At 34.9% G+C, this 26,589-nt stretch overlaps 2 protein-coding genes across 3 annotated transcripts in view; one reads left to right on the top strand and one right to left on the bottom strand.

Moving 5' to 3' along the window:
* The first annotated feature begins 1,353 nt into the window (after positions 1 to 1,353).
* Positions 1,354 to 4,555, top strand: LOC128871748 (tetratricopeptide repeat protein 30 homolog). Its single transcript, XM_054113778.1, has 9 exons — positions 1,354 to 1,413; positions 1,511 to 1,689; positions 1,753 to 2,111; positions 2,234 to 2,401; positions 2,504 to 2,775; positions 2,839 to 3,035; positions 3,506 to 3,716; positions 3,794 to 4,175; positions 4,309 to 4,555. The coding sequence occupies exons 1-9, from the start codon at positions 1,354 to 1,356 to the stop codon at positions 4,437 to 4,439; spliced, it is 1,959 nt and encodes a 652-aa protein (XP_053969753.1). The 3' UTR covers positions 4,440 to 4,555.
* LOC128871743 (putative cysteine proteinase CG12163) overlaps positions 4,461 to 26,589 on the bottom strand; it is a 64,836-nt gene continuing 42,707 nt past the window's right edge. Inside the window, exons 3-7 of one of the 2 annotated variants that reach the window (XM_054113768.1) lie at positions 10,649 to 10,779; positions 9,933 to 10,321; positions 9,374 to 9,722; positions 9,102 to 9,280; positions 4,461 to 5,168 (exon numbers count right to left, since the gene is read on the bottom strand). In XM_054113768.1, the coding sequence (XP_053969743.1) occupies positions 4,900 to 5,168; positions 9,102 to 9,280; positions 9,374 to 9,722; positions 9,933 to 10,321; positions 10,649 to 10,779 (1,317 nt within the window). In that variant the 3' untranslated portion in view covers positions 4,461 to 4,899. The remainder of the gene's footprint in view (positions 5,169 to 9,101; positions 9,281 to 9,373; positions 9,723 to 9,932; positions 10,322 to 10,648; positions 10,780 to 26,589) is intronic. The other variant, XM_054113769.1, reaches the window with a different exon arrangement.

Consider the following 26,589-nt stretch of genomic DNA (forward strand, 5'->3'; position numbering starts at 1 on the left):
CCATGCAGCCCCAAACCATAACCCCGCCACCTCCGTGCTTAACCGTACCAACAAGATTTTGCTTTTCAAGAACAGTTCCAGGTTTTCGCCAAACAATTTGATGGCCTTTTATTCCGAATGTACAAAATTTACTTTCGTCTGAAAATATTACTTTTTTCCAGAACTCGGGAGGCTTATTTATGTACTCATTAGCAAACTGAATGCGTTTACGTCTGTTCGCAAGAGAAATGAAAGGCTTTCTTCGGGTGACTCTACCATGGTATCCGGGTTGACGTAGAACTTTTCTGGCAGTTTCAACGCAAATACTTTTTTTAAATGTTTGATTTATGTTTTCAACTAATTATGAGGATGTAATCCGGGGGTTAACATTTGCCAAGTTGATTATAGAACGCTCTTCCCGGGTCGATAATTTTTTCGGACGCCTTGACCTGGGCTTAGATGTAAAAATTCCAGTTTGCCGAAAATTTGTTACAACTCGCTGAATAGAGGAATACATTCTCCCAATAGATTTTCCAATATTTCGGCAACTTTTTCCGTCTTTCCACATTTTTATTATTATTTTCCTCTCAGAAACGCTAATTTATTTTCCCTTTCCTTTCATGTTCTTTAATTATCTCCAGTTATAAATAAAATGTTCAACTAAGCTTTGTTAACATTCAGTCGAAGTAATGCGCAAACAAAAATTAATATAAACAAGAAAAAATATCTTAAAATTAACGGTATCATTAAATTAAACAGACTGAACGCAGACTTTTTGGTGCCACATTTACATGCTGCTGAAATTATTTTCCCCTTATCTAAAAAGTGAAGTGAGGAATCTTGTTTTTTTTTTCCTTAAAAGCTGGGAATGTAGTGAATAAACAAATTGTAAAGATTTCAATTCAATCATAATATTCTATTTTGTTTTTAATAAATTTAAGAAGGCTATTCGGGTGAACGCAGACTTTGTGGGGCAAGTGTATCCCGTCGAATGTACTTTTTACACGATTTTATTGAGGCGTTTCTAAGGGCCTATCTACCATGCGAAAAGAGTTGGGTGTAGTTGCGTCAGTGTCTAACAGTCATTGATAAGTCACTCATAGGACCGACAACAGAAAGTTTCAAGCGCTAAATCAACTGTCTTTGGTTACTTGGAATACGACTAGCATAACGACATATGTATGTATGTTTGTATGTATATTTGTTTTGTTTTGAATAACTTGTCCTCAAGTCGGTTACCAGGTAACCAAATGGTGCAAACAATTACACCGGCTGCATTTTTCTATTTCCAAGGATATACCGAAATTGAAAACTCTGATAGAAACTACATTCGACTCGACAAGTAGTGAGGATAATTTTTGTTTGTTGTATAAAATGCTGCACCAAGGAATCATTTTAAGGGAAGGACATATTACGCGTACCATTTATAATTTGGTAATCAATTTTTTCTTTAAATTTTGTTCATTGCGTATTCTAATTGGGTATATGGATTTACATTCATACACACATATGCACAATATTTGGTCTGTAGATAAAAGACAAACGCTACGATGATGTAATCGAATGTATGGTGAGTATTGGCGAAGCTGCCAACACCAAAGCGGGCCTTTCTACACTGGGCTACTGTTACTACCACGCACAAAAATACGAGGAGGCAGCTACGTGTTATGAGCAGTTGTGTACACTGGTGCCAAAGGAAGCGAAATATAAGTAAACGAGAAATTATTAATAATAATATAAACAGTATGTAAAAACAAAGAAAAATGATCACAGATTTTACTACGCGCAGTCCTTGTACCAGGCGGGCATCTTTGGAGACGCTTTACGCGCTCTAAAGCAAATTAGCGACCACGAGGGCCTGCGGGAGTCCTGCCTGCAACTGCAGAGCGCCATATTCTACTCTAGCGAGGACTTTGCAGGCGCGCAGAATGTACTGAATCAACGTGCGGCAGGCAATGCAGACACGCTGAACGATGAAGGCTGTCTACTCTTTCATGCCGACCAATATGAGAATGCAGTGCAACGCTTTTCGAACGCCTTGAAGGTGGGCGGCTTTAATCCGTTGGTGGCTTACAATTTGGCATTGTCGCATTATCACAAGAAGGAGAAGACCCAGGCCACTGAATACACTTGTAAGTGCAATAAAGAGGAAGATAAGGAAAATTGAATTCAATTAAATTGATTGTTTTACCGCTCTATTTCCATTTAATTTTTGTTTTTGCTTATTGTGCTTTTGTACTTCAAACCCGATTAGCGGAGATTGTGGACCGCGGCATACGCAATCATCCCGAGTTGGGCATTGGCGCGCAAATCGATACCGATGGCAGTGCACGCAGTGTAGGAAATCCAATTACAATGGCCATATCCGGCATAACACAGGCATTGAATTTGAAAGCGGCCATCGAGTACCAGGATGGCAATAGTGGGTATTTGATGGCATTGAATCAACTGTAGGCCATGAAGGTTTTGATGTTGTTTTTATATTTTCTTTTGCTTTTTCTGTTCACTTGTGACTGACTACTAGTTGATGCCGCACGTGATTCGCTATTGGATTTGCCGCCACGCTCTGAAAGTGAATTAGATCCGGTAACTTTGCACAATATGGCATTGACAGATCCCAAGGGTGCGGTAGCTGGTTTGCGTAAATTGGCATTTTTGCTGCAACTCGGCCCTCCGGCTTGCCCGAAGGAGACATTTGCAAACATTTTGTTAATTTGCTGCAAGAATGAGATGTACGAAATGGCCGCGGATATACTAGCAGAGCATACGGACCTTACCTATAAATACTTGTCGCAGGTAATGACGATTTTTTTCTTTATTTTTTACTTTTAAATTATGAAAGTTGTTTATTGATTCTAGTATCTCTACGAGTTGCTGGACGCGTTGATAACTGCACAAACTTCCTCGGAGTTGGCAGAAAAGAAACTAGGGGTATTAGCCTCCAGCTTGGCGGGAAAATTACGCAGTTTGGCCGCGAAAGTGCAGGAAATGCGCGGCACCACCGATCAGATGGCGTTACGAAATGCCTTGCAGGACTATGAGAATGCATTGGAACTGTAAGCAAATGAGAAATTAATATATTAAATACCGTTTTCCAATCTAACTAATGGTAGTAAGCGTTACTATATAAGCCGATAAACGATTCCTAACCTTGAAGTTCCCTTTAACTCTTTTTATTCTCTCAACTGCCTGATAAAGTTAAATTTACTGCTTAGTTCAAAAATTACGGTAAAGCTCGAGAAAAATCCACTACTTTGCTGAATTGTTTTCTGAACTGGTATTGCTGGTGATCAAAACCAGTCGTTCTTTATTGACAGCACCGTAATTAATTTCACTTCCTCTTAAATCTAAGTATGCAAAAATGTTTAAGGGCACATCCAAGCCCCAAGAGTTTATCAAGCTTTTGACAACACGAAAATGTGTTGATCAGCAGGATAAAGTGAGCTGTAATGTTAGAGGTCAATTGAGAAGGCGGTCGTAAAACATTTTGATTATTATTAAATTTTAAATTTATTGGTCCATTCAGTTATATGCCTGTTGTCTTGGCACGCGCCTGGATTTACTGGCGCGACGATGACTTTGTAGGTGCAGAGCGTGAGTTCCGTGCAAGCGCAGAGTTCTGTTCGGAGAACTCAATTTGGCGTCTCAATGCGGGTCATGTGCTCTTCATGCAAGGCGACAAGTACAAGGAGTCGGCTGCGTTCTACGAGCCTATCGTTCGTCAGCACAATGACGATGTAAGTGGTTTTCCATTATACGAGTCAATATAACATTTTTTGAATGAATGCTTGCTTTTGTGTGTCTGTCTGTGCAGATAATGTCCGTGCCCGCTGCTGTGTTGGCCAACCTGTGCGTTTCCTATATTATGACCTTTCAAAATGAAGAAGCCGAAGAATTGATGCGCAAAGTGGAGAAGGCTGAAGAATTAAAGGGCAATATGGGCAAGCAGTATCATCATTTGTGCATTGTCAATTTGGTTGTGGGCACCCTGTATTGCGCTAAATCCAATTACGAATTCGGTTTGTCGCGCATAGCGCACGCACTGGAGGGGGGCAATGGTGCGCGGTTGTATGCGGACACTTGGCTGCACGTGAAGCGTTGTGTGTTGGGGCTGCTTACCGGAATGGCAAAGCAGAATATTATTTTGCCATATCCGGCAGTGCAGGAAGTGATGAATTTCTTGAAATCTTGTGAAGGTAAGAAAAATTAAAATGTTTTTAATAAAAACCTGAGAAAGTAAATTTTACAAATAAAGTAAATTATGATATTCCAAAAACTCACAGGAGTCGATATTTGTAGATATAAAATATTTGTTTACTTGCATTTTAGTTTACGGTCTCTTTACGCCCGCAAATATTTATACCGCTACCGATGAAGTGCCGGCAGAACCATTGACAATTGGCTTGGAAGCACGAAAGCTGCGTCTGTTACTGATCAAACTGACCGAGTACGAACGGTGAATTGTCATTAATTGCAGACATTTTTTTATGAACTTCTACAAGAACGTTTATTTATTGATATTTATAATTTCACATAATATATGGATGTACATATGTATATAATAATTTAACGAATACATTACAAAATGTATAAACATAAAAGATCGTTACAAAGATTTTAAATGTTAGTGGCGATGAGTTATAAAATATTTTTATATCATTTTCACCTGGGTGGTCATGAGCATTTCTGTCGCCTAATTCCTTATTACGCGCTTTCATCACTCGTTTCGAGATGACTTTAACGTTGACTTTTGAGAATTATGTTCAATATATATAAATTTTTTTTCGTATTAATCTTATGGTTAATGTGTGAGGGCGTTTGCTAAAAACTAATTATTGTATGTTTTATTATGTTTATTCACTTATTAGGTGAAATTGGTTATATGAACTGCTTGTAATTTTTTTCATTTCAATCGATCGACTAATCTTCAAGCACTGCCGAAGAGGCCATTTCGCTTACACCGCAGGTATTGTCACCACGGTAGACGCGATAGTAACCTTGCTCGCCCCACTTGGGTCCCCATGAGTTCTTTACAATCCAATAGGGCAGTGTCTTCTTGAACATCGGATAGTCGGAGACGCCATAGCCTACAATTAAAACGCCATGATCGAGATTCTTTTTGGAACACAACGCTTTCCATGGATGAGAAACACCGCCACGATAGAATTGCATAGCATTGGCATTAATACCTGAATTAAAAAAAGACTCGGTGTTAAATTATTTTAATAATACAAGTGCCTACACAGCAGTGTAGAATAAATTGAATTGAATATGAAAAGCTTTAATATACATAGTTTATATGATACCCACATTCATTTCGCGGAACATTTATATTAATACCACCACTGATACCAACACCGATTCTTCTATTTGGCTAATAGTTTCCATGACAGTGGATAGGTTGATACCCTGCTAAGGGCGATCGCTCTGACAATGCTTCTTAAAACATGAACAATTTTTTTATGCGCTGAAAATTCATTATGGAAGCCAAATGCGACAGTTTCTAGTGGTTTGCGACTGATAATTGATTCGGTTACCGTTACATATTATAACAGTAACAGTAATATATTATAATACAATAGTATCACCTCATATTTAGATTATTGCAGTAACGGATGTTCGTGTTTTTGTTGGAGCAGTTTAAAATATTCTTCAGATATTTTTCTGAAATGAGGATCATTGGTCTGATATAAATGCATGTCTTTTCGTTCGGTAACGTAAACTCTCTTTTGTGTGAGCGATAAAAAAAACCTTTTGGGGTTTAAAGGCACTAGAGCATATCTTCAAGGACTCGCGGGTTGCCAAGGCCAAGTACTCAAACAAATTCATTGAAATCCTCGACAGTAAATAAATAAATCTGTGAGTGAAAATATCTTGCTGACATGTTGCGCGTTGTTTTCACGGCGTAAACCGAGTACTACTTTGCCGTGAGCTATTACGAAACTTTACGCATATTTATGGCAATGCAATGTGCATGGATTTCGATAGCCATTTCGCGTGAAACGCGTAGTTAGTACTATCCTTTACGGAATAAGTGCAAAAAACGTTATAAACTGGCATTATTGCCGGTATTACGAGAGAAGCTTTTACTGTTGTCAAAACATAACAGAATACTCCCAATTATTATTGTTGTTGTAACAACATAAAAAAACTTTTTCTTGTAACAACTTAAAATAACTTTTTGAAGAAAGCTTTTGAATTGGCTGTCTTGGTCTGAATATAAATTCAAGTCTGAGGCTTCAACTAAGGATGCAAACACTAGATCCATATAATAAAGCATTTGCAGATACAATTTTTGTTTTGTCTTAAAATGTTTACATGAATGTTCTCCGAATAAGTGGAAAAAAGATAAGATTTATATCTGAGCAAAGTACCTACTTTGGAGCTAGACAATAAAATTCCCTTTGGAACAATTTTAACTCATTAACTCCACTCAAAAGCGTTGTTTTGCCCCTTTTTTTGAGAACTGCAAAGAAATTTTTTTTATCTAGATATATTCTTTCAAGGTTTGCGCTTTCTGCAATGTTTGGGCTCGAAAACTATCCAACCTACATAAGTAGACGCTAGCTGTCTGGACTACAATTGCTAAAAGGTAGAAGAAAAATGGTAAAGTTAACTGCAAGAGTATTGTAATTGTTTTAAGGCTCACATTCCGTCACTTAGTTTAAGAAATATTCGACTATTCGAAGAGTCAACAAATGCTGCAAACATATATCCGGGAGTGCAGCAGATATTTTTCTTTCATAGAATTTAACACAAATTAACCTTTTTGAATTTTTAATTAATCACTTATCTTTAGTCTGCAGGAAGGAATTTAACTGTTTAACATATTAAAAATTTAAATAAAATTTCCAGAAGAACGTAAAGGTCTACGAAAATAAAAGTATGCGACTAAATGCTTGTTTTCTTTAATTTTTGGAGTGTATAGTTTTAAAAATATACCGCCACATTTTATTTACTCCACTAGAACTTGACGGAAAGCTTAAAAAAAGTTCTTCCACGAAGAAAATAACACAGCATATACACTGTGCTTTCATTAACGTTTTTGTTGTAACAACATAAAACATTCTTTATAATATTTTGAGAATTACAAATATAAGGAGTAGAATAATATCCAGATATAAATATAATATAATAAATGTCTACATATATTCTTCTTTAAAATTAGTTTCGCTTGGCGAAGCTAGAACTCTGGAAAAACAGCAACAGGCAATGCAATTACGAAAAAACGCGCTGCTATAAAAACAATAATGGACAAAGGTCTACATACACCCCCTATTTTCGTTGGTTTTGAAAGTCCGAAAAGTTGATTGTAAGTTGTGTTGATTCAGTTTTATTTGAAACCTTTTTCGAAACACAATAAAATGAAAACAATCCCTTCTTTACATAAAATAACAAAGTTATAAGGGAGTTATAAGAACGAAGTTCCTGGCAGTACACTGGTATGCGGTAAAGTACAGTCCGTTTTTCTTTCCTTTTATTATGCTTACTGATTTACTAATAGTGAATTCAATTGAGAAGTCGGCACTTGAGCATCAAAAATGCCTTCACGAGCTCACATAGGAAATTTAGTTATACAGCATAAAAAGGAAATAAAGTCATATGGTGAAATTTAAAATTTTTTAACTTGAGTCAACCTACAGTAAAGGCCATTGTAAATTTTTTGTTTTAATATTTGATCTACCGAAAATAAGCTGCGCAGTGATCGGCCGAGGGAACTACCGCGCAGAGACGACCGTTTGATTCTAAAGAAAGGGGTCAACAATTCAAAAATTAACGCTTCTAAATTAGTCGAATATGTAGCATGCACTTTAGAAAAGTGGGTTCATCCAGGAACAATTCAAAGAACAATAGCGAGTTTTACTGTAGAACACCACGCAAAGAAAAGGGGAAGGATTTGATGCTAACGGTGGACCAACTAAATGTGAGTTTGGGGAAAAAGAAATCCATTATTTTTGCGCAAGTGGTTTAAAACTGTTTTGTGGTCGATCTTTGATTTTATCGACATTTTCTTTAACGTCAAAAGTGCCTGAACGGAATCGACGAAACCAAAATTGCACGTAATTAGCTGTTCAGTATCGGCACCATAAACACCATTCACAATTTCAGGACCCCGGCTCGCATTTTCGCTTTTATCAAAGAAAAATTGTAAAATGTCACGGACTCTGTAACTCACAATTGAATTTTTTAGTGTGAAATGTCACCTTGACAACGACCATAAATTTTAAATTGTTTGATCGATACTTTACGAGACATCGATCACTACAGTCATCTACCGAGAAAATAATGGATTTCTTTTTCCTCAAACTAATATTAAAAAGCAGCAATATCTGGGACTAAGTTTTCACACTAAAGTCAACGCCAAATATCAAACCAACGAAAATATATTAGGAGATGTAACTAGACTGTAAACGTTTTGTAAGTATAGATTTAAGATGGCAAGATTTTAATTTATGTATAAGTTTTAATAATAATAATATGTTTTATAATAAAAAACATTTTTAATCTTAATCTAATAAGAAACCGTTTCCCTATTGGCATCACAATTCTCAACACACAAACGTTTTACTAAATGGTAGACTCTTTGGGATATGTCTATCCACAGGGCTTGGAGTTTGGCAGGTTACCGGAATATGTTTTATTTGTGTGAGGTAACTCTCAAGACGTAGATTCCGCAACTTCTGCTAGATCGGCATTTGCTGTGACAAACCAATGTAAAGACGGCGCAGAAAATGCTTTGATTTTGTACAGGTTTGGAACTAGCCCCTGCCTCAAAAAGGTTGACAATTGTCAAACGTGGTGGTAAACTTGACGAATTATGCATGTATGCGTGATTATATTATAATTATGCCATTTTTACGACAGTCGGTTCTACGTTACCGAAACGACCCGCATTTATATACGGCCAAGGACTGTCACTCCCTCAGTATTTCCCTTACATTTATGGGGAATGCTTATGCTCCTACAATAGCATAATTATAGATAAAACAAAATAATAATAATGAAAAAAATAATTATAAAAAAAAAAACATATAACACCAAATTTGCCTTATTCCTTGGGAATCTTTATTCATATGAAAGTCTAAGAATAAAATAAATTAGATATCAAGAAAAATACCTACCAATCGAAATAGGTCCATTGGTAATCAACCACTGTGCAATGGCCGTCTCATTCTTGGGCAAATCAACGCCACCCTTCACTTTGGCATGCACCAGTGACTTTTTGAATTGGCACTGGTCTTTGTGTCCTTCATATGGATAGTCGGATTCCAACTCCAAGCCACCAATATGTTGTATCGCTCTATAATTTCAAAGAAAATAATATATGATAATTGCCAATCAAAGACATATGAGGTAAATATGTACACATATACACGAAATTGCGCTGACTTACTCGTAAGCATTGTCCATCAAACCACCATTGCAGGCCGAATCAGTAGTGTCGCAATCAAGCAATTCTTGCTCAGAGTATTCCTCCAATTTGCCCGTCTTCACCGCATGCAATCCCTCCACATTACCCGTCACACTGAAGGCCCAGCACGAACCGCACATACCTTGATTCTTCACTTTCGAAATAACACCCTTCTCTCGCCAATCGAATTCCTTCGGCAACTCCACATCGGGAATCACAGCTGGTGCATTCTTGCTTGGCTTATCCTCGGAGCGTTGCCACAGGCCGGTACGTTGTTTGTATTCGGTGCTAGTCAAGTCAGCAAATTCTGTAATGCCGTACTTGGCGCTACCTGCAAGAAAAAAATACGCAAGGGGGAAAAACAATCACAAAACATGAAAGCAGAGTGAATAGGAGGAAATGAAATATTTGATAGCGCACGTTTGTAGCAACGGAAGTAAAACTTTTGCTTCCCACTGATGTGCATACACACATACACACATGTAAATATGTGCCTACGAGTGTGCCCACCCACAATCAAAGACATATGGCATGCACTTACCCATCTCTTTGCTATTCAAATCGTGTATAGTTTGCAAATTTTGTTTGAAAATTCTCAAGCGCATTTGACGCTCCATTGCGGTGTGATAGCGACGATTGTACTTAATTTGGAATTTGCTGAACAAATGTTCGGTTTTGTCCAAGCTATGATGATTGCGTTTCTTGTGTGTCTTCTTCTCCAAATGCTCGACAGAGCGACTATGGCGACGTTTCACCAACTCCTTATTGGGGCACTTAAAAGTCACCTCAATGCCATTGGGCAGCCATGGCTTTGCAAAGATTTTGATATTACAACGTATTGCAACATCGTTCTCATCAATGAGTTCAGCATCAATTTTGGTCAAAGTGCCCGAAACGATTTGTGTGGTGGCGGAATAAATTTTCGAAATCCTAAAATATAAAGGGATTAAATATGAGTTCGAACATATAAATATACCTACATGCATGCATATATTGACTTTAGCAGTTCTGCTTTTTATGTATTAATAAATCATTGCATTGCATGGACAAATTTAATACTTTCATTAATTGTTTATTAAAATACGTGTGTCCGTATGCTACAGAATTGGAAGATTTAATTTAATCTAGATAACGTATAACAAAAATCAGTAGTGTAATGTTTTGTTTAAAGTAAAAAGTGCTAAGCCGATTAATGCAATTTTTTCAAATGTCTACAGATATGCTTATTTACTGCTGTGTATGGGTAGGAAGACGTACCTGTAATTGGGGCCATCATCCCCGGCAGCTAATTTATCGAGTGAAGCCTGTAGACGTTGCTCAGCATCCTTGTTTTCCAACTTGCTAACACCACCAGGTACATTGTAACTACGCTTGGCACGAGCATGGATCTGTGCAAAAGAAAAATACAGAATAGTTAGCAAAAATTTTGTGAAAAATAACTTGCATAAATATTAGGAAAATGTGTTGGTGCATTCATAGATTCCACAAGATAGTCGGGTCTACGCTACTAGAACGACCCAGATTTACCCTTCTGCTCAATTAATCAAGCCAGCAACATTTTAACCAGTTTTGACTGTATTTATTTTACTTATTTATTCTTTTACATTTTTTTGTTTTATGAAAGTTTAGCTCATTGCCGAGTATACAATCATATTGCCCTCTTATCCTTCCCACTTATTTGATGGATATTCTTGGACATTGTTTTTTTTTTGTTGAACTATAAAAGTCCAGTTGTAACCTTATTGCACTAATAAATTGATCAATAAATAAATATGTAAGTAAATAAATAAAATTTCAAAATTAGTATTCTGAATTTTTAGAATATTTTTGGGTACACAGTTTTATAATCGATTTAATCCTAGTAAGTATGTGCCTGTAATAAATAAATAGTATTCGTTGATTTTGATAATTTTTTTCCTTGACGGTATTGACTTTTTAAAAATCCGGTATATTTTTTAAACAAAGCTTTAAAGTTTCAAACACATTCATTTCAACTCAAAACATATATACCTATATATACAATTGGCGCGTACACCCTTTTAGGGTGTTGGGCCGAGCTCCTCCTCCTATTTGTGGTGTGCGTTATTCCACAAATGGAGGGACCTACAGTTTCAAGCCGACTACGAATGGCAGATATTTTTTTATGAAGAACTTTTTCATGGCAGAAATACACTCGGAGGTTTGCTATTACCTGCCGAGGAGCGACCGCTATTAGAAAAATGTTTTTCTTCATTTTGGTGTTTCATCGATATTCGAACTTACGTTCACTCTGTGAATTCCGAATGGTAGTCACGTACCAACCCATTCGGCTACGGCGGCTCAAAACATACATATGTATACTCATCTTATAAAGGGTAATCGGATTGGAGGTACCTTTTCCAATAGGGGGTTTTTGACAGATCACGCGTGACTACTGTCAACCTAAATACATAATTTTTTTCAGCATTCATTGACATTTCATCATAGAAAGACTTACACCCCAACAACGTTTACAAATCGCACAATTTTATTACGAAAATCGACGCTTTGTGAAAAGTGTTCATTGCGAGCTCAGGCCAACTTATGGTGTACAGCGACGAGGCACATTTTCAGCTTAATGGGAACGTCAATAAGCAATTGCCGTATTTGGGCTGAAGAAAAACCCGAAGCCATTCAAGAACAGCCATTACATCCATTGAAAACAACCGTTTGGTGCGGCTTATGGGCTGAACTATTCGTCGGCCCATATTTTTTCAAATTCGAGTCTATGATAAACGACTTTTTGATGCCGGAAATTGAAACCCGTGATCTACACAGCACTTGATTCCAACAAGAAGGCGTATCTTGCCATACAGCAAGTGGAACAATAGATTTACTGCGTCGTCGTGTCGGTGAGCAATTTATCTATCTGGATTGACCACTGAGCTCGTGTGATATCACAACTGTGGATATTTATTTGTGGGGGCATGTAAAGTTTAAATGCTTGGTGGATAAACCAGCTTCGATTGAGGTATTGGAAGTCAACATTACTAAAGTTATTGACGAGATATCGACCGAAGTCCTCAGCTAGTCATTCAAAATTGGTGCCTACGGATGGCCGAATCACGGCGCAGTTGCGGGAAACATTTGAAATGTCATGAATGGTTCTACTCAAAAATAATAAAGATTGCACAATCAATTAGAATTTTCGTTACTTTATTTCAATTTCAAATCCGATACCTCTAAATTGATCACCCTTTACTTTTGTTTGTAAAAATACCAAACTTGTGTGAATTATTTGTATTCATAGTTGAATATTTTACACTGTAATGTAAAACCATAGCTTATCGGCATTTCCACTTTGCAAGGAGCATCATCTATAGGTATATTTGTAGAGCTGATCTGCAGCACCAACAAAGGCTCACAAGCCATAGCAGATAATTTTTTTCAACAAAAAATGTAGGCTTTGATATTAGTATTCAAAAAATTTAACAAATACTAATACTACAAATTTAAGAATGTTTTGCTTCCTTGTTTAAACCGAACCTGAACTGAAATTTTCTAACCGAGCATGGGCGAAGGTCGGTCGTTCTCTAGTAATAAGCAACATAAGAAGCATTTATTTAATTGTATTTGTTTTTATATGTTCATTTACTTTTCCTCGGTTGCGATACACTCAGTTCATCAGCGGTGTGACAAAAACATATTCATTCTCGCGGCATTATAGCCCCATATTTCTACTTTATGTCAAATTTTTTTAGTAATTTTAGTGAGTTTCATCCGCTAACGCTAGGTAGACCTACAAAGTCAATCTCGGTTTAGAATACCAGGTGATCACTTGTAACATCTAGCGTCGGATAGCGAATTTTCGTATTATAAATGTTGTTCGAAACAAAGACTGATCGTAAAACAAAATAAACGTGTCAGCTCAGCAGAAGAACTGACAATTTTCATATTAAAATGTAAAACATGCCAGAGATAGCCTAAAATGACTTAAGTTTTTATTAGCCTTTGGAGCCTTTATATTCCGCCGTTTAAGAGCATTAAGTACAGTTTGATGGCAAATTTCCAAGCGTTGTGCATTTCCCTGGATGAGCGACCATTTTCAGAAAAAAAAAAAAAACAATTTCTTCTTCAATCTCCCTCATTTCGATTCATACATATTTTTTTTTTTGCTTATCGCGAATTAACAGTACATTTTAACAACAAAAAAATAACGGCAAGGACAACGGTCTTAAGAATAAAGGGTTACTAATTAGGGTTACTAACAATTTTTGTAACATCCTTTTTATTTTTAAATATTTTGTAATATTTATTTGTCTGCATCTGGAAGACTCTTCATTTGATCAAATATTATTTATTAATAAATGAAGGATTTAACTGGAAAATTTGATTGCATTATTTTTAAAAATGACTACAGCAATAAAAAATGCATGAATGTTGGCTACACGTTCTGCTCGCCACTATACATATAGTATGTATGTATGTATTGTATAAAAAACATCCACTGATCGAAAAATCAAAGTTTATAAGTGGGGTCACACGGCATATTCGGACTGATTTCACCCGGATTTGCAACCTCTTCTTCTGGCTGTTTTCAACTCCAAAAGGTATCTACATAGGCGCCTACCATATTTCATCAAATGAAGAGTCTTCCAGATGCAGACTAATTTCTGTTGATAAATAAATAAATATAGGGAATGGCATATATGACCTATAATACCTTTACTTTACTTTCTTCTTTGCAAGATTTAAAAAATATACGGTGGGCCTTCATACGAGTTATAAGCTGGCAGTAAAGGGTCAAGAATGTTTAAAATCTAATTCTTTAAAACCTGTCATGCGATCTTTAATGTTCCATCTGTATTTTCTAGGAACGAAATCTGGTTGGAAGTATTTCGTTTTATTCAAATTATCCAGCTTTTGTTAAATTTCCGTTTTGTTTTTTACCTTTTTTGTTATTTTGCTTCAGAGTTTTTGTACTAAATACAAATATGTTTTCTGTTACTGAGATTCATGTATGTAAGTATATACATATGTGTTTAATGAGCTAAGCTCTGAGTGTTGGCGCTTTTGGCAAAACATAAATGCAATTTCGTCTTTCATTAGTCACAACACGTTTTGCTTTTGGCCAGATATTTTACTCATGGTCAGATACATTTTAATTTGCTGGCAGCTGATAATTCGTCACATGCAAGTGTTGAATCACAGAAATTTAATTTTTTAAATAATTTTGTAAACAATATGTCATCGTTATTTCTACATATTTCCCTCTAAATTTTTTCAAAGTTAACAATTCTTTAGAACTTAACAACAACCAAAACCGACCGTGCATGGCATTCGATCTCATCTAATCAAGATTACATATTTAAAAATGAATGAAATAAGAAGGCAATCACGGCCATTCCACACGCAGAGCCACAACTTTGAAAAAGCAAACAATTTAATTTTTAATATATTTTTTATTTGTTTAATATTATGAAGACTTTGAACTGTCAAATTTACATTAGAAATTAATAAGAAAAAATACCTCAGATGCATTGAAGAACAAAATTACTATAATTCAACACTTGATATTCCTATATGCGAATTCGCACCAGATAAGTTCTGGAGTAACCAATATTTAAGATTACTAGCTGGCACGAGGTTCTACTCCCTGAAATGATACTAACAATAAGAGCAAGATACGCTGGATCTTCTGGCTCAATAGCTCCAAATCAATCAAGCCAGAAAAATTTCTTTACTAAGAGTAACGGAACTAAAGCTAATAGGAAGAAAGTGAAATCGAATTAGTCAAACAAAACTTAATGACGAGTTTATTGCAAGTAACAATTTTAATCAAAAAATTTGAACTTATCAAATTTGATACAGCAAAGGTAATTTCAGAAATACTTTTAGCTTATTATTTATCCATATCTAAAAAAGTTATACTCGTATAAGTACGTGCCAAGGAAAGTGCTTTTAGCAAGTCTGCCAAACCGAGAATTAAAAGAAATTAATTCGGTTTTTTTTCGAAATTTGAAACTTTATTGACGTAAAATGGTTACAAATTTAATATTCAAAATATTGTCCATCGCTTACTACTACTTTTTCCCATCTTTCTGGCAATTCACGGATTCCCTTTGTGAAAAATTCGGTCGGTTTTGCCGCAATCCACGAATCGATCCATTTTTTGACTTCATCGTAATTACGGAAGTGCTGGTCAGCCAGGCCATGTTGCATCGATCGGAAGAGATAGTAATCGGATGGCGCAAGGTCTGGACTATACGGCGGGTGGGGTAGGACATCCCATTTGAGCGTTTCTAAGTATGTTTTGACCACTTGTGCAACATGTGGCCGAGCATTGTCATGTTGCAAAATAACTTTGTCGTGTCTATCGGCGTATTGCGGCCGTTTTTCTCGCAGTGCTCGGCTCAAACGCATCAATTGTCGTCGGTAGACATCCCCCGTAATCGTTTCATTCGGTTTCAGTAGCTCATAATACACAACACCCAGCTGGTCCCACCAGATACACAGCATAACCTTCAGGCCATGAATATTCTGCGCCGACGTCGATGTTGAAGCATGGCCAGGGTATCCATACGTTGCCCGACGTTTTGGATTGTCGTAATGGACCCACTTTTCATCGCCAGTCACAATTCGATGCAAAAAACCCTTTCTTTTGTGCCGTTGAAGCAGTTGTTCGCATGCCATAAAACGGCGTTCAACGTCTCTTGGCTTCAATTCATACGGCACCCAATGGCCTACCTTTCGGATCATTCCCATGGCTTTTAAACGTTTGGAAATGGTTGATTGATCAACTCCCAAAGTTTTTGCAACCTCTTCTTGCGTTTGAGCCGGATCTTGATCGAGCAATTCCTCCAATTCGGTATCCATGAACTTTGGCGGCGCACCCTCGCGTTCTTCGTCTTCCAAGCCAAAATCACCACTTTTAAAGCGTGCAAACCACTTCTGGCACGTTCGCTCAGATAGAGCATGCTCACCATAAACTTCCACCAAGATACGATGACTTTCGGCTGCTTTTTTCTTCATATTAAAATAATGAAGAAGAATTCCCCGCAAAAACACATTATTTGGCACGAAATTCGACATTTTCAAGTGTGGTAAAAATATTGTTGTTTACGCTTCAAATAAAAAACTTATACTGACGTTTGTGCCTTACGACAGTAGCTCTCCAATGAATGTTTGGAAATGTGGATCGATGGAATAATAATCAAGTTACGCCATCTGTTGTAAAACCGCACGAACTTATTCATAGTCCTATTAAAAAAATACCAAGCTATACTCTACATAATTTTTGAAATCTTGACCATTTGCACGGTGGTCATTTGACACTTCAAAATTAAAGAGAGGACTAACCAAAGCTACATACTGTGAGCTTCAAAATAAAGTATACTCGGTTTTAATATTTTTAACTTAGTTTTGATTAACTTGGTTTTCATATTTTTTTCCTTTATTTTTATACTAAAAATATATTGCATCACTGGGAGCTACTAGAGCTACAAACTACGGAAAACCTGCAAAAAAATCGACAACGTAGTTATGCACCAACCAAAGGACAAATTCTTGAGTGAAAACTCCTAAAGAAAGAGCAAAAATACTGGCTGATCATTAAAAGAACATTTACAAATCAACATAATAACCAAGACATTGATAACCCTGAATTTCATGCTCACCTCACAAATAACATAACATAAATACACCAATTAAATATTGAGACAAAAATTGATGTAAATAAATCCCCAGAATATGACGGAATCACAGGAAGGATTCTAAATGAGTTACCTGACAAAGTCACCCTTTACTTAAGAAGTATATTTAACTCAGTATTACGAATGAAGTATTTACCACTGCCTTGGAAAGTTGCCGAAATCATTGCAAAACTCAAACCTAATAAAGACGCCTCTGAAGCTTCTTCATACAGACCAATTAGTTTATTACCATCATTATCCATGACCGCCTTGACTTCATACTACAAACGCGAAACTTATTTCCTTTGCACCAATTCGGATTGCGTAAAAAAACATTCAACAATAGAACAGGTACATAGAGTAACAAATAAAATATTGTCAGAAATTGATAAAATACTTGATACAGCGAAAGCTTTCGACAGCGTGTGGCACAAGGGTCTAATTTTTGAACTTGAACAACATCTTCCACTTGACTACTATCTGATAATGAAAAGCTATTTAGCAAACAGATACTGCCTCAGGGCAGTGTCCTAGTACAGTACTATATGTGCTGTACACAGCTAGGGAATAGCCAGCAAGTATCGACATGATAGCAATTTTTGCAGATGACACCGTCCTATTGGCAACTCATAAAACTTTAGAAGCAGCAACAAACAAGTTACAGCAGATTTTGAACAAAATATTAACATGGTTTAATGCTTGGGGTACACAAGTAAATAGTGGCAAAACAATTCATATAGCTCACTCTAACAAGAAAGTAGAACAAAAGAATCGGACAATAAACAATTCCCAAATCCCGATAGACACCAAAGCAAGACACCTAGGAATGACTATTGACTCAAAACATCTCTGGAAAGAACATATTATGTTGAAAAGAAATGAGGTAAAAAACAGATTCCGACAACTATGTTGGCTACTTGGCAGGCGCTCGAAGCTGTCATTGTAGAAAGAATTACTTAGTGTCATAAGACAAGTGTAATTAATAAAGGAATCAAAAACAAAATTATACTTTACAAAATGGTTCTGAGGAAAATATTATTTTCTTTCAAAACTGTATTGAATCATCTACTAACTAACAAAAAAGAGTTTTATTTAGTTGAGAACAACAAAAGTGATACAAGAAAAAAACCAAAAATACTGCTTTTCGTAGCGTCAAAATAAAGTGTTTAGTTAACAACAAAATTAAAAAATCTAAGTAAATGTGCAACACGCTAACGCTTACCTATATACATATAGTCAACGCTAAAAGTCACCATATATTGACATCGTCACCATATATGGGCAAGTTTTTACTATTTATTTATTTACTTTTTAATTTCAATTAACCTTTTATAAAAGCACAGTTCATACTACAATAAAAAATATATAAAGCAAAGTTTTAAGCTTGTCATGAAAAAGCTTCTCATAAAAAACATTCGCCGTTCGGAGTCGGCTTAAAACTGTAGGTCCCTCTATTTGTGGAACAACATCAAAAAGCACCCCACAAATAGGAGGAGGATCTCGGGCAAACACTTAAAAAAGGAGTAAACGCCAATTATATATTTATTTTTAAAAGTTCAAAATTTGTTAGAATTCGCCAAATTTCCATCACAATTTCAAAATTTTTACTCAGAATTCATGAAACAGTTTCAAATATGCAATTTTATAACCCATTAAATTGTGTTCAAGTAGGTCAAAAATCTCATTGTTTTTTGAGAATTTTTTCGGTCGCGGTCTTGTGCATTTCCTCCATTTAACGCCTACTTTACTTTTTTTTTATGTGGAAGAAAACACCCAACACCGTCAGTAGAAAAATTTGTCAAAAATCAACGCGATTTTTGAACTACTTGAAACTTGCACTTTATTGTACCAAAATTCAATGATCTACAAAACTGTATACCCGACATTTTTCTAAAGATCCTGAGTAAAAACTTTGAAATTTTGATGGAAATTTGAGGAAGTTTTACGAAGTTCGAAACTTTGCTTTATATGGTTTTTGTTGTAGTATGGACTATATTTAAAAAAAAAAAAAATTGAAAATTAAATAATTAAATAAAAAGTCACAGTTCATTTGACGCTCACACATATTCCACACACCATATACAAGTAGAGAGATTAATGCCCTCATTTGGTTTGGACTTAGCTTGCTCGCCGACCCGATCGTAATATTCCTAAGCGCCTGCTAACAGTACTGTCTTCAAGAAAGGTCGTTATTTGAATTATCCATTGCCAATTTGAATCTGGGACTTGATGTTTTGGTTCATTACAAGTTATTACCTGATTTTTAAACCTAAGAGTATTCCTAACTAATGCACTAACTTTAGCAATAAAATGTTAACTTTGGTATACTAAAAGTTTGTCAGACTCTTGAAAAGGATGTTTGGAAAATCATACGAGTCATATATTAAATTACTTACTTTTTTCTAGAATTTCATAAATAACTTAATAGAATTTTATAGATTTTTCTACATGTTAATTCTATATGCACATACATACATACATACGTCCGCAGTCATAAATTGTGTTTTGGAAATACCATAAGTAAAATATTAGTACGATCATGGTTGAAAAATTTACAAATCCTACAAACTTATTCACTTATGCGCATACGAGTATGTGTTAATTTAATGCATTATGTAACATTTTTGCTGAGGAAACTCACAATTGACCATCCGTTTGGTCATTCATGTATATCAAAGCAATTTCCTCTTTGAAGTGTGTAAATTTATAGCTGAGCGTCTTTATTGTTTGGAAAATGAAAATGCGGCAGTTGAGCTCTGGTTCCCTTCTTTAATAGCTCAGTATAACGATTTACTCGTGCGCTTGTATGCGGTTATGGCAAATATTCTACTCTTTAAGAAGAAGCTTTATCGAAGCATATCTTCAAGCTAATTTTAATGCATAATTATTTTACTCATTCAAAGTGGAATTTTAAATGAGTACCGATCAATGTTGTGGACAATGAATTGAATACCAAACATAAAGAGTACAGTGCAACCTCGATATTACCGACAACCTAATTGGTATGCGGCCAGAAATGTCGGAATAGTTTTTAAGTTTAAAGAAAGTTCACAGCAAAAAATTAGAGATCAGCTTTGCGTTATCGATCCATGCGGTGAGACAAGTCACTTGCTACTCTCTACTCCACCGGCTGCTTGTTTCAGCAGTTTGATTTTTTGATTCCTCGGTTCTTTTTGTATGATTTTGCATACCATTATTTTTGAAGTCCTCACACAGTTTGTAAAAATAGAAACGATTTAAAAATCATAATATTTTAAAAGAGAAAAATAATAGCATATGTAATTTAAGTACCTATTAAAATTTTTGAAATTCTGGAGCATGGAAGAGAGCCACTAATGACGGCATAACACGTGAATGTGGCAAGTAAATATTTTTGGTTATCGAATATTACATTTTAGCCTCCAAAGGTTTAATAATTAAACTAAATTTTGTGACTTAAAAAACAGACAGAAATTGTGGCCAAACCTGAAAAGATTAAAGACACAGCGGCAGTCATAAGATCAAGCTGCAATAAAAACCACCTAACTCAAAGAACAAAATACAAAAATTATAAAAAAATTTGCATCACAATTTCAAAATTTTTAGTCACTGTTTACAAAAATTAAGGGTTTTGTCCAAAGTGGCTTAAAATTCGCATTGATTTTTAATGACTTTGTTTTTGTTGACGGTGTTTCCATTTGTTTCCTTATTGGAAATGCGCACAATTTTTTATACTTTTTTTGTTGTATTATGAACTATATTTTTATAAAAAGAAAAATGAAAAAAATTAGATAGTCAAAACTGTATCTTATGTTGAGCAGCTATTGTTTTGACCGCCACTGTACACTTTCAGAAATTCAAAAGATAAAACATTTAGCCGTTGTTACGGATCTAATTATTAAATGTTTTTTATTTTTTCCATTCGTTGAAAAAAAATTACAACCTTTCAACGTCTCAGAACTTTTCAGATATTCAATTTCAGACGAGATAACAATGATGAAAAAACAGAATTATCGCAAATACATAGATGCAGAGAGTTTTTCTGATAGAAATAATGGGAAAAATAAAATGAAAGGAAATGAAAATATGTTTACAATTTGCTTCATAAATTTGCCATAGCTCACAAGAAACAACTAAAAAATCATGTCAACGATACAGCATCCATCTTCAGCTGATTTTTTCTCAAATACGTAGGAGATCTTGTAGAGAGCGAGTAGAGATTATATTGTAAAACGCTTCCTAAAATGCGTTAAGTTATCAAATGAAAATTGTTTATTAGTATTACACCCTTTTTGGCTATTTGGTCGAGCTCCTCTTCCTATTTGTTGTGTGCGTCTCGAAGTTGTTCCTATAGTTTTAAGCCGAATCCGAATGGCAGATGTTTTCATGGCGAAGGGCGACCGCAATTAGAAAAACATTTTTATCATTTTGGTGTTTCATGCACGGAGATTCGAACCTAAGTACTTCCAAATGATAGTCTTAAACTTAGGTTTAAGGTGTCATTGTACAACATTTAAAAAAAAATTAATAAGAATCGGTAATAAAAAAAATATCCTTCACCTCTTCTCAATAGCTGGTTGTGTTGGCAGGTGCGAAGTGTACCTCGAAATATAAATATTTAATTACGGTGGAAGCAAAGTTGTAGGTGTAATATTAAAAAAAAACACTGAACATTTCGAATCTAAATTTTTTTTAATTTTTCATTAAATTTTAGAAATTTATTATGTTTATCTTATTTATTATTTTCTTTTTCATAACAAAAAGTTTAGTGGTTGTGACAACTCTCGATTTTGATTAGGCGTGAAAACCGAAAGTGCACTGTAGCCGAACAGGCATTCATAATACATATGTACATATGCATATATGAGTATAAGTATGTATATTAGGGGCATCACCTTCCATATAAAAAACCGGTACTGTTTTCCATCGAAATTATGTATAAAATTTATTATGATTAAGACTGAAGGTCTGATTAAGCTTACGTCGCACAACTTCGCATAACTTAAAAAACATAAGCCCGATTATGCGTTGCATTCAATCACATGTAATAATCAGTATTTCTTAAAAAATAATCATCTTACAATCACAAATTTCTTATATTTATTAATACAATATCATCTACGGGTATCACTGCATGTTAAATGTAACTTAGCAAAAGTTTTAGCAAAATCTAAATTCAACAGACTGCTAATTTTTCGTAAGCCGTGCTAATCTCCGGGTAATCAGACATACATATGCAAAATGAACTCAACAGACTTTTAATTTGGCCGTTTAAAATTTATGCCAATCGAGCAAAATATCCACAGAAATATTAAGATTTACGTGAAGTGGACCGATTGAAAGTAACTCTAAAACTCTCATTATTTTTTTTTTTTAACATTTTTATGCAGATACATATTTTAAACTCAAACACTTTTATCATCAGAGGTGAGTTTTTGTAAAAAATAATTTTATATATAAAAAACTCGATTTTTGAAGCTCTTTTTACATCGGTCAGTTCTGGGAAATCTTAATATACTTCCGAAATATTTTGGCGGAATCTTAGAATATAATAAATTTTATAATTCCGGTAGAATAACAGCAGCCTTTTAGGGTGGGACACCCTAATATACATATGTATATTATAATACTATGTACACCTACTTATGGGCATTCGGAAGGTAAAGGGAGAAACAGTCAAGTAAAGCTAAAAATGAATTAATGTAAACAGAAACTGGCACGGCAACTTAGCGTACACAACAATGTGTAAATGAGACAATGATTGGTTCAGTTATTTCTCCAAAAAATTAGCACAATGCGACAGTAACAATACTTGCACACAATAGAGTTCGCTTAGACGACTTTTTGGCCTAAAAATTTTCGAAGGTAAAAATCATGTTAGAAAAAGAACATGTTGGTTAACTTTTGATAAAAATAAACAAAATGTACGAGTATCAACAAAAATTGATCGAATACAGGTCAGTACAGAGATATTAAAATAAAATTTATTCTAGATTATTACAAAATTAAACCAAGCTATAAATTTATGTATTTTCTATTTATAAGCAAAATGAAGGGATATATAACTAAATGAAAGGCTGTCTTACGACTATTCTTGACACTGTTTATTGTTTTGAGATTTAAAAAAGTCGAACAAATTTCAACCCGTGAACACAAGAGAATGTACATAGTATACCATTTATCGCTCGTGTCTAAGTACAGTCCGGTTCATTTGATTAGAGACAATTTTTATAGAAGCAAATGGTTATTAACTAGTTAACTGTGTCGCTCCATTTACAAAGTGCACAAATTTGTGTCGCGAAAATCAAACGATGACGAGTATAGCCTCCAAGCGCATATTATTTGCTTCATATATGTACAAGTATTTATTTTTTCATATTATTATTTTTTTGCTTTATTCCGGCATAGTCTTAAATTATTCTAAACCTCTTGAAATTGAAGAATATGATTAATTTTTACAACAATTACAATTTAAATACCCAAGGTAACTAGTTTATTGTCATGACGAGTATACTCGTCAAACACAGTTAACTGGTTGAAGCAATTTGATCTTGATGCATGTACTTCTTCGAAAATAAAAATACATCAAAATAGTTTTCCATCTAACGGTATTTCGCAGCAGTAAAACTTCAGCAGCTGAAATACTGTGCGCGATTTATTAGTTCACTTGAATAGAGGTACTAACCAAATAAGAAAAAATAAAAACAAATATAGGAAGTACGCTTTTTTATTTAAAGCTTAATAAATAGTTTGTGCTGCAACCTTGTTTATAAATAAATAAATACGTTGATGAATGGATTTGTATACATTCTCCAGATAGCCTAATGAAATTTCAGACTAGACCGTTTTAATGACTCGAATTAAAGAATTTTTGTTCAAATTGTTGCCCAAGTGCAGTACAATCTTCACTTGAATTATCAGAAAACCTTGGATTTCTAGATCACATATGATTACTGATGCTTTCCATTTCAATTCAACCGGGCTATTCGGGTCATGTTCTTCGATTTCGATGTAACTTAAATATGTTGCTCTCTGGTCAAAATAATGAGACACGTATTTTTTTGTTCGCCCGAAAAAATTTTTTTTCAAGAGTTATCGGCAATTTTGTGTTTCGCCTCAAACTCGATTTTTTTTAATTATATAAGAAAAATTTTTTTTTAAATGCCCATAACTTAGTCAAAAATAAGCCGATTTGAATGATTCTGGGTTCAAAATAATCGTAATTACTTACAAAAGCGATTTCATGTAGAAACAATTGCAAAAAAGTAGTTGAAATTTTTTTATTTAGAAAAAAATAAAAAAAATTGAAATTTTTTCGAAATTCAATATTTCAAAAAGTGTATTTTGTTTTTTTTTATAACTTTTTCCAAATTAAAAGGACATCTCAAACTTTAATTGAGCTGCATGCCTAGTAGCTAAAATGAGTTGTTTTTGAGTAATGAAGTTTTGAGTAAACACCCTGTTTCGCAGTTTTTGTTTTTTGCAAAAGAAAAAATTTTCAACTACTTTTTTGCAACTATTTCTACATGAAATCGCTTTTGTAAGTAATTACGATTATTTTGAACCCAGAATCATTCAAATCGGCTTATTTTTGACTAAGCTATGAGCAATTAAAAAAATTTTCTTATGTAGATTCTTTCCATTTCAATTCAAAAGGGCTGTTCGGGACATGTTCTTCGATTTCGATGTAACTCAAATATGTTGCTCTCTGGTCAAAATAATGAGACACGTATTTTTTTTTTCGCCCAAAAAAAATTTTTTTCAAGCTTTATCGGCAATTTTGTTTTTCGGCTCAAAATCGATTTTTTTTTAATAATATAAGATTTTTTTTTTTTTTAAATGTTCATAACTTAGTCAAAAATGAACCGATTTTAATAATTTTGGGTTCAAAATGATCGTCATTACTTACACCAGCGATTTCATATAGAAATAGTTGCAAACAAGTAGTTGAAAATTTTTTATTTTGCAAAAAACAAAAAGTGCGAAACAGGGTGTTTACTCAAAAATTCATTATTCAAAAACAACTCATTTTAGCTACTAGGCATGCAGCTCAATTAAAGTTTGAGATGTCCTTTTAATTTGGAAAAAGTTATAAAAAAAAACAAAATACACTTTTTGAAATATTGAATTTCGAAAAAATTTCAATTTTTTTTATTTTTTTCTAAATAAAAAAATTTCAACTACTTTTTTGCAATTGTTTCTACATGAAATCGCTTTTGTAAGTAATTACGATTATTTTGAACCCAGAATCATTCAAATCGGCTTATTTTTGACTAAGTTATGGGCATTTAAAAAAAATTTTTTCTTATATAATTAAAAAAAATCGAGTTTGAGGCGAAAAACAAAATTGCCGATAACTCTTGAAAAAAAATTTTTTCGGGCGAACAAAAAAATACGTGTCTCATTATTTTGACCAGAGAGCAACATATTTAAGTTACATCGAAATCGAAGAACATGACCCGAATAGCCCGGTTGAATTTAAATGGAAAGCATCTACTTTAATAACCATTTTATTCCATAAAAATTATTGTCTCTACAGGGTCCGGCACTCGAAGTGTAACCAATTAAAAAGCCTCCACCCTTAGTTTGGAAAATCACTTTTACTCAATTGAAAGTAAAAAAGGTGTGAAAATAAATCGAAATTAAGAATCAATTTACTTTCGCTCGATATGACCACCTTTTACCTTGACTATGACCTTGGGATGGTCCCGAAACGAATCACAACTGCCCGAATGTGACTTGCAGGTATTTTGGCCCACTGGGGACAATATCTTTTTTCAGCGCCCCGAGGCTGGTGAATTTTTTAGTTCGGACCTTGCTTCCAAAATGGCCTAAAGAAAAAAATCCATCGGATACGTGTGTAGTGAATTTCAGAGCCATTATGTGGGCGTTATGAAGTTCGTAACGGTGTTTTTTAGCCATTCTTGCCGAGTCCTGTTGAAACGTCCATGGTCTCCCACCAAAATTTTTGTCTGCCCACGGCTTCAAAGCAATCTTCCAGAATAATTTCCCGATAATATTTCGCATTTACCTTGACGCCAGGCTCGATGAAAGCGATTGGAGAGTGCCCATCTGCGGCAACAGCGGCCCAAACCATTACCTGTGGCGGGTGCTAATTCCTGGTGGCCGATCGATGACTCAAATTCTCGCATGAACGGTCGGTCAAATAAATTCTATCATTTTGGGAATTGCTCAATTTGAAAAATTTTCGGAAATTGACTGCTTTCGGCCAAGCGGAGCAACTCCTTCGTTCTCTCAAGTCTGACTTCTTGCTGCTTTGGTGATCATGCGCCTTTTGGATCTTGTAAGGCTTGACTTCGAGATCATTTTTCAGTAAGCGGCGGAGCTATGGTCAGATATTTTCAGTTCATTCGATTAGCACTTCTCGGGAATTTCGCTCAATACGCTTCTTCACTTTTTGAATCATTTCACGTGTCATTGCAGTCTTTTGATGACCAGCTCCATCGCGAAACGATGCTACCAGTATCATTGTAACGTGTAACGAGTAATGGTGTGATAAACAAAAACTTTATTTACTTTAAGTTGCTCGAGTTCACAAACAATCACTGG

This window comes from Anastrepha ludens, chromosome 2 (assembly GCF_028408465.1).
Source record: "Anastrepha ludens isolate Willacy chromosome 2, idAnaLude1.1, whole genome shotgun sequence".
Classification (NCBI taxonomy): Eukaryota; Metazoa; Arthropoda; class Insecta; order Diptera; family Tephritidae; genus Anastrepha; species Anastrepha ludens.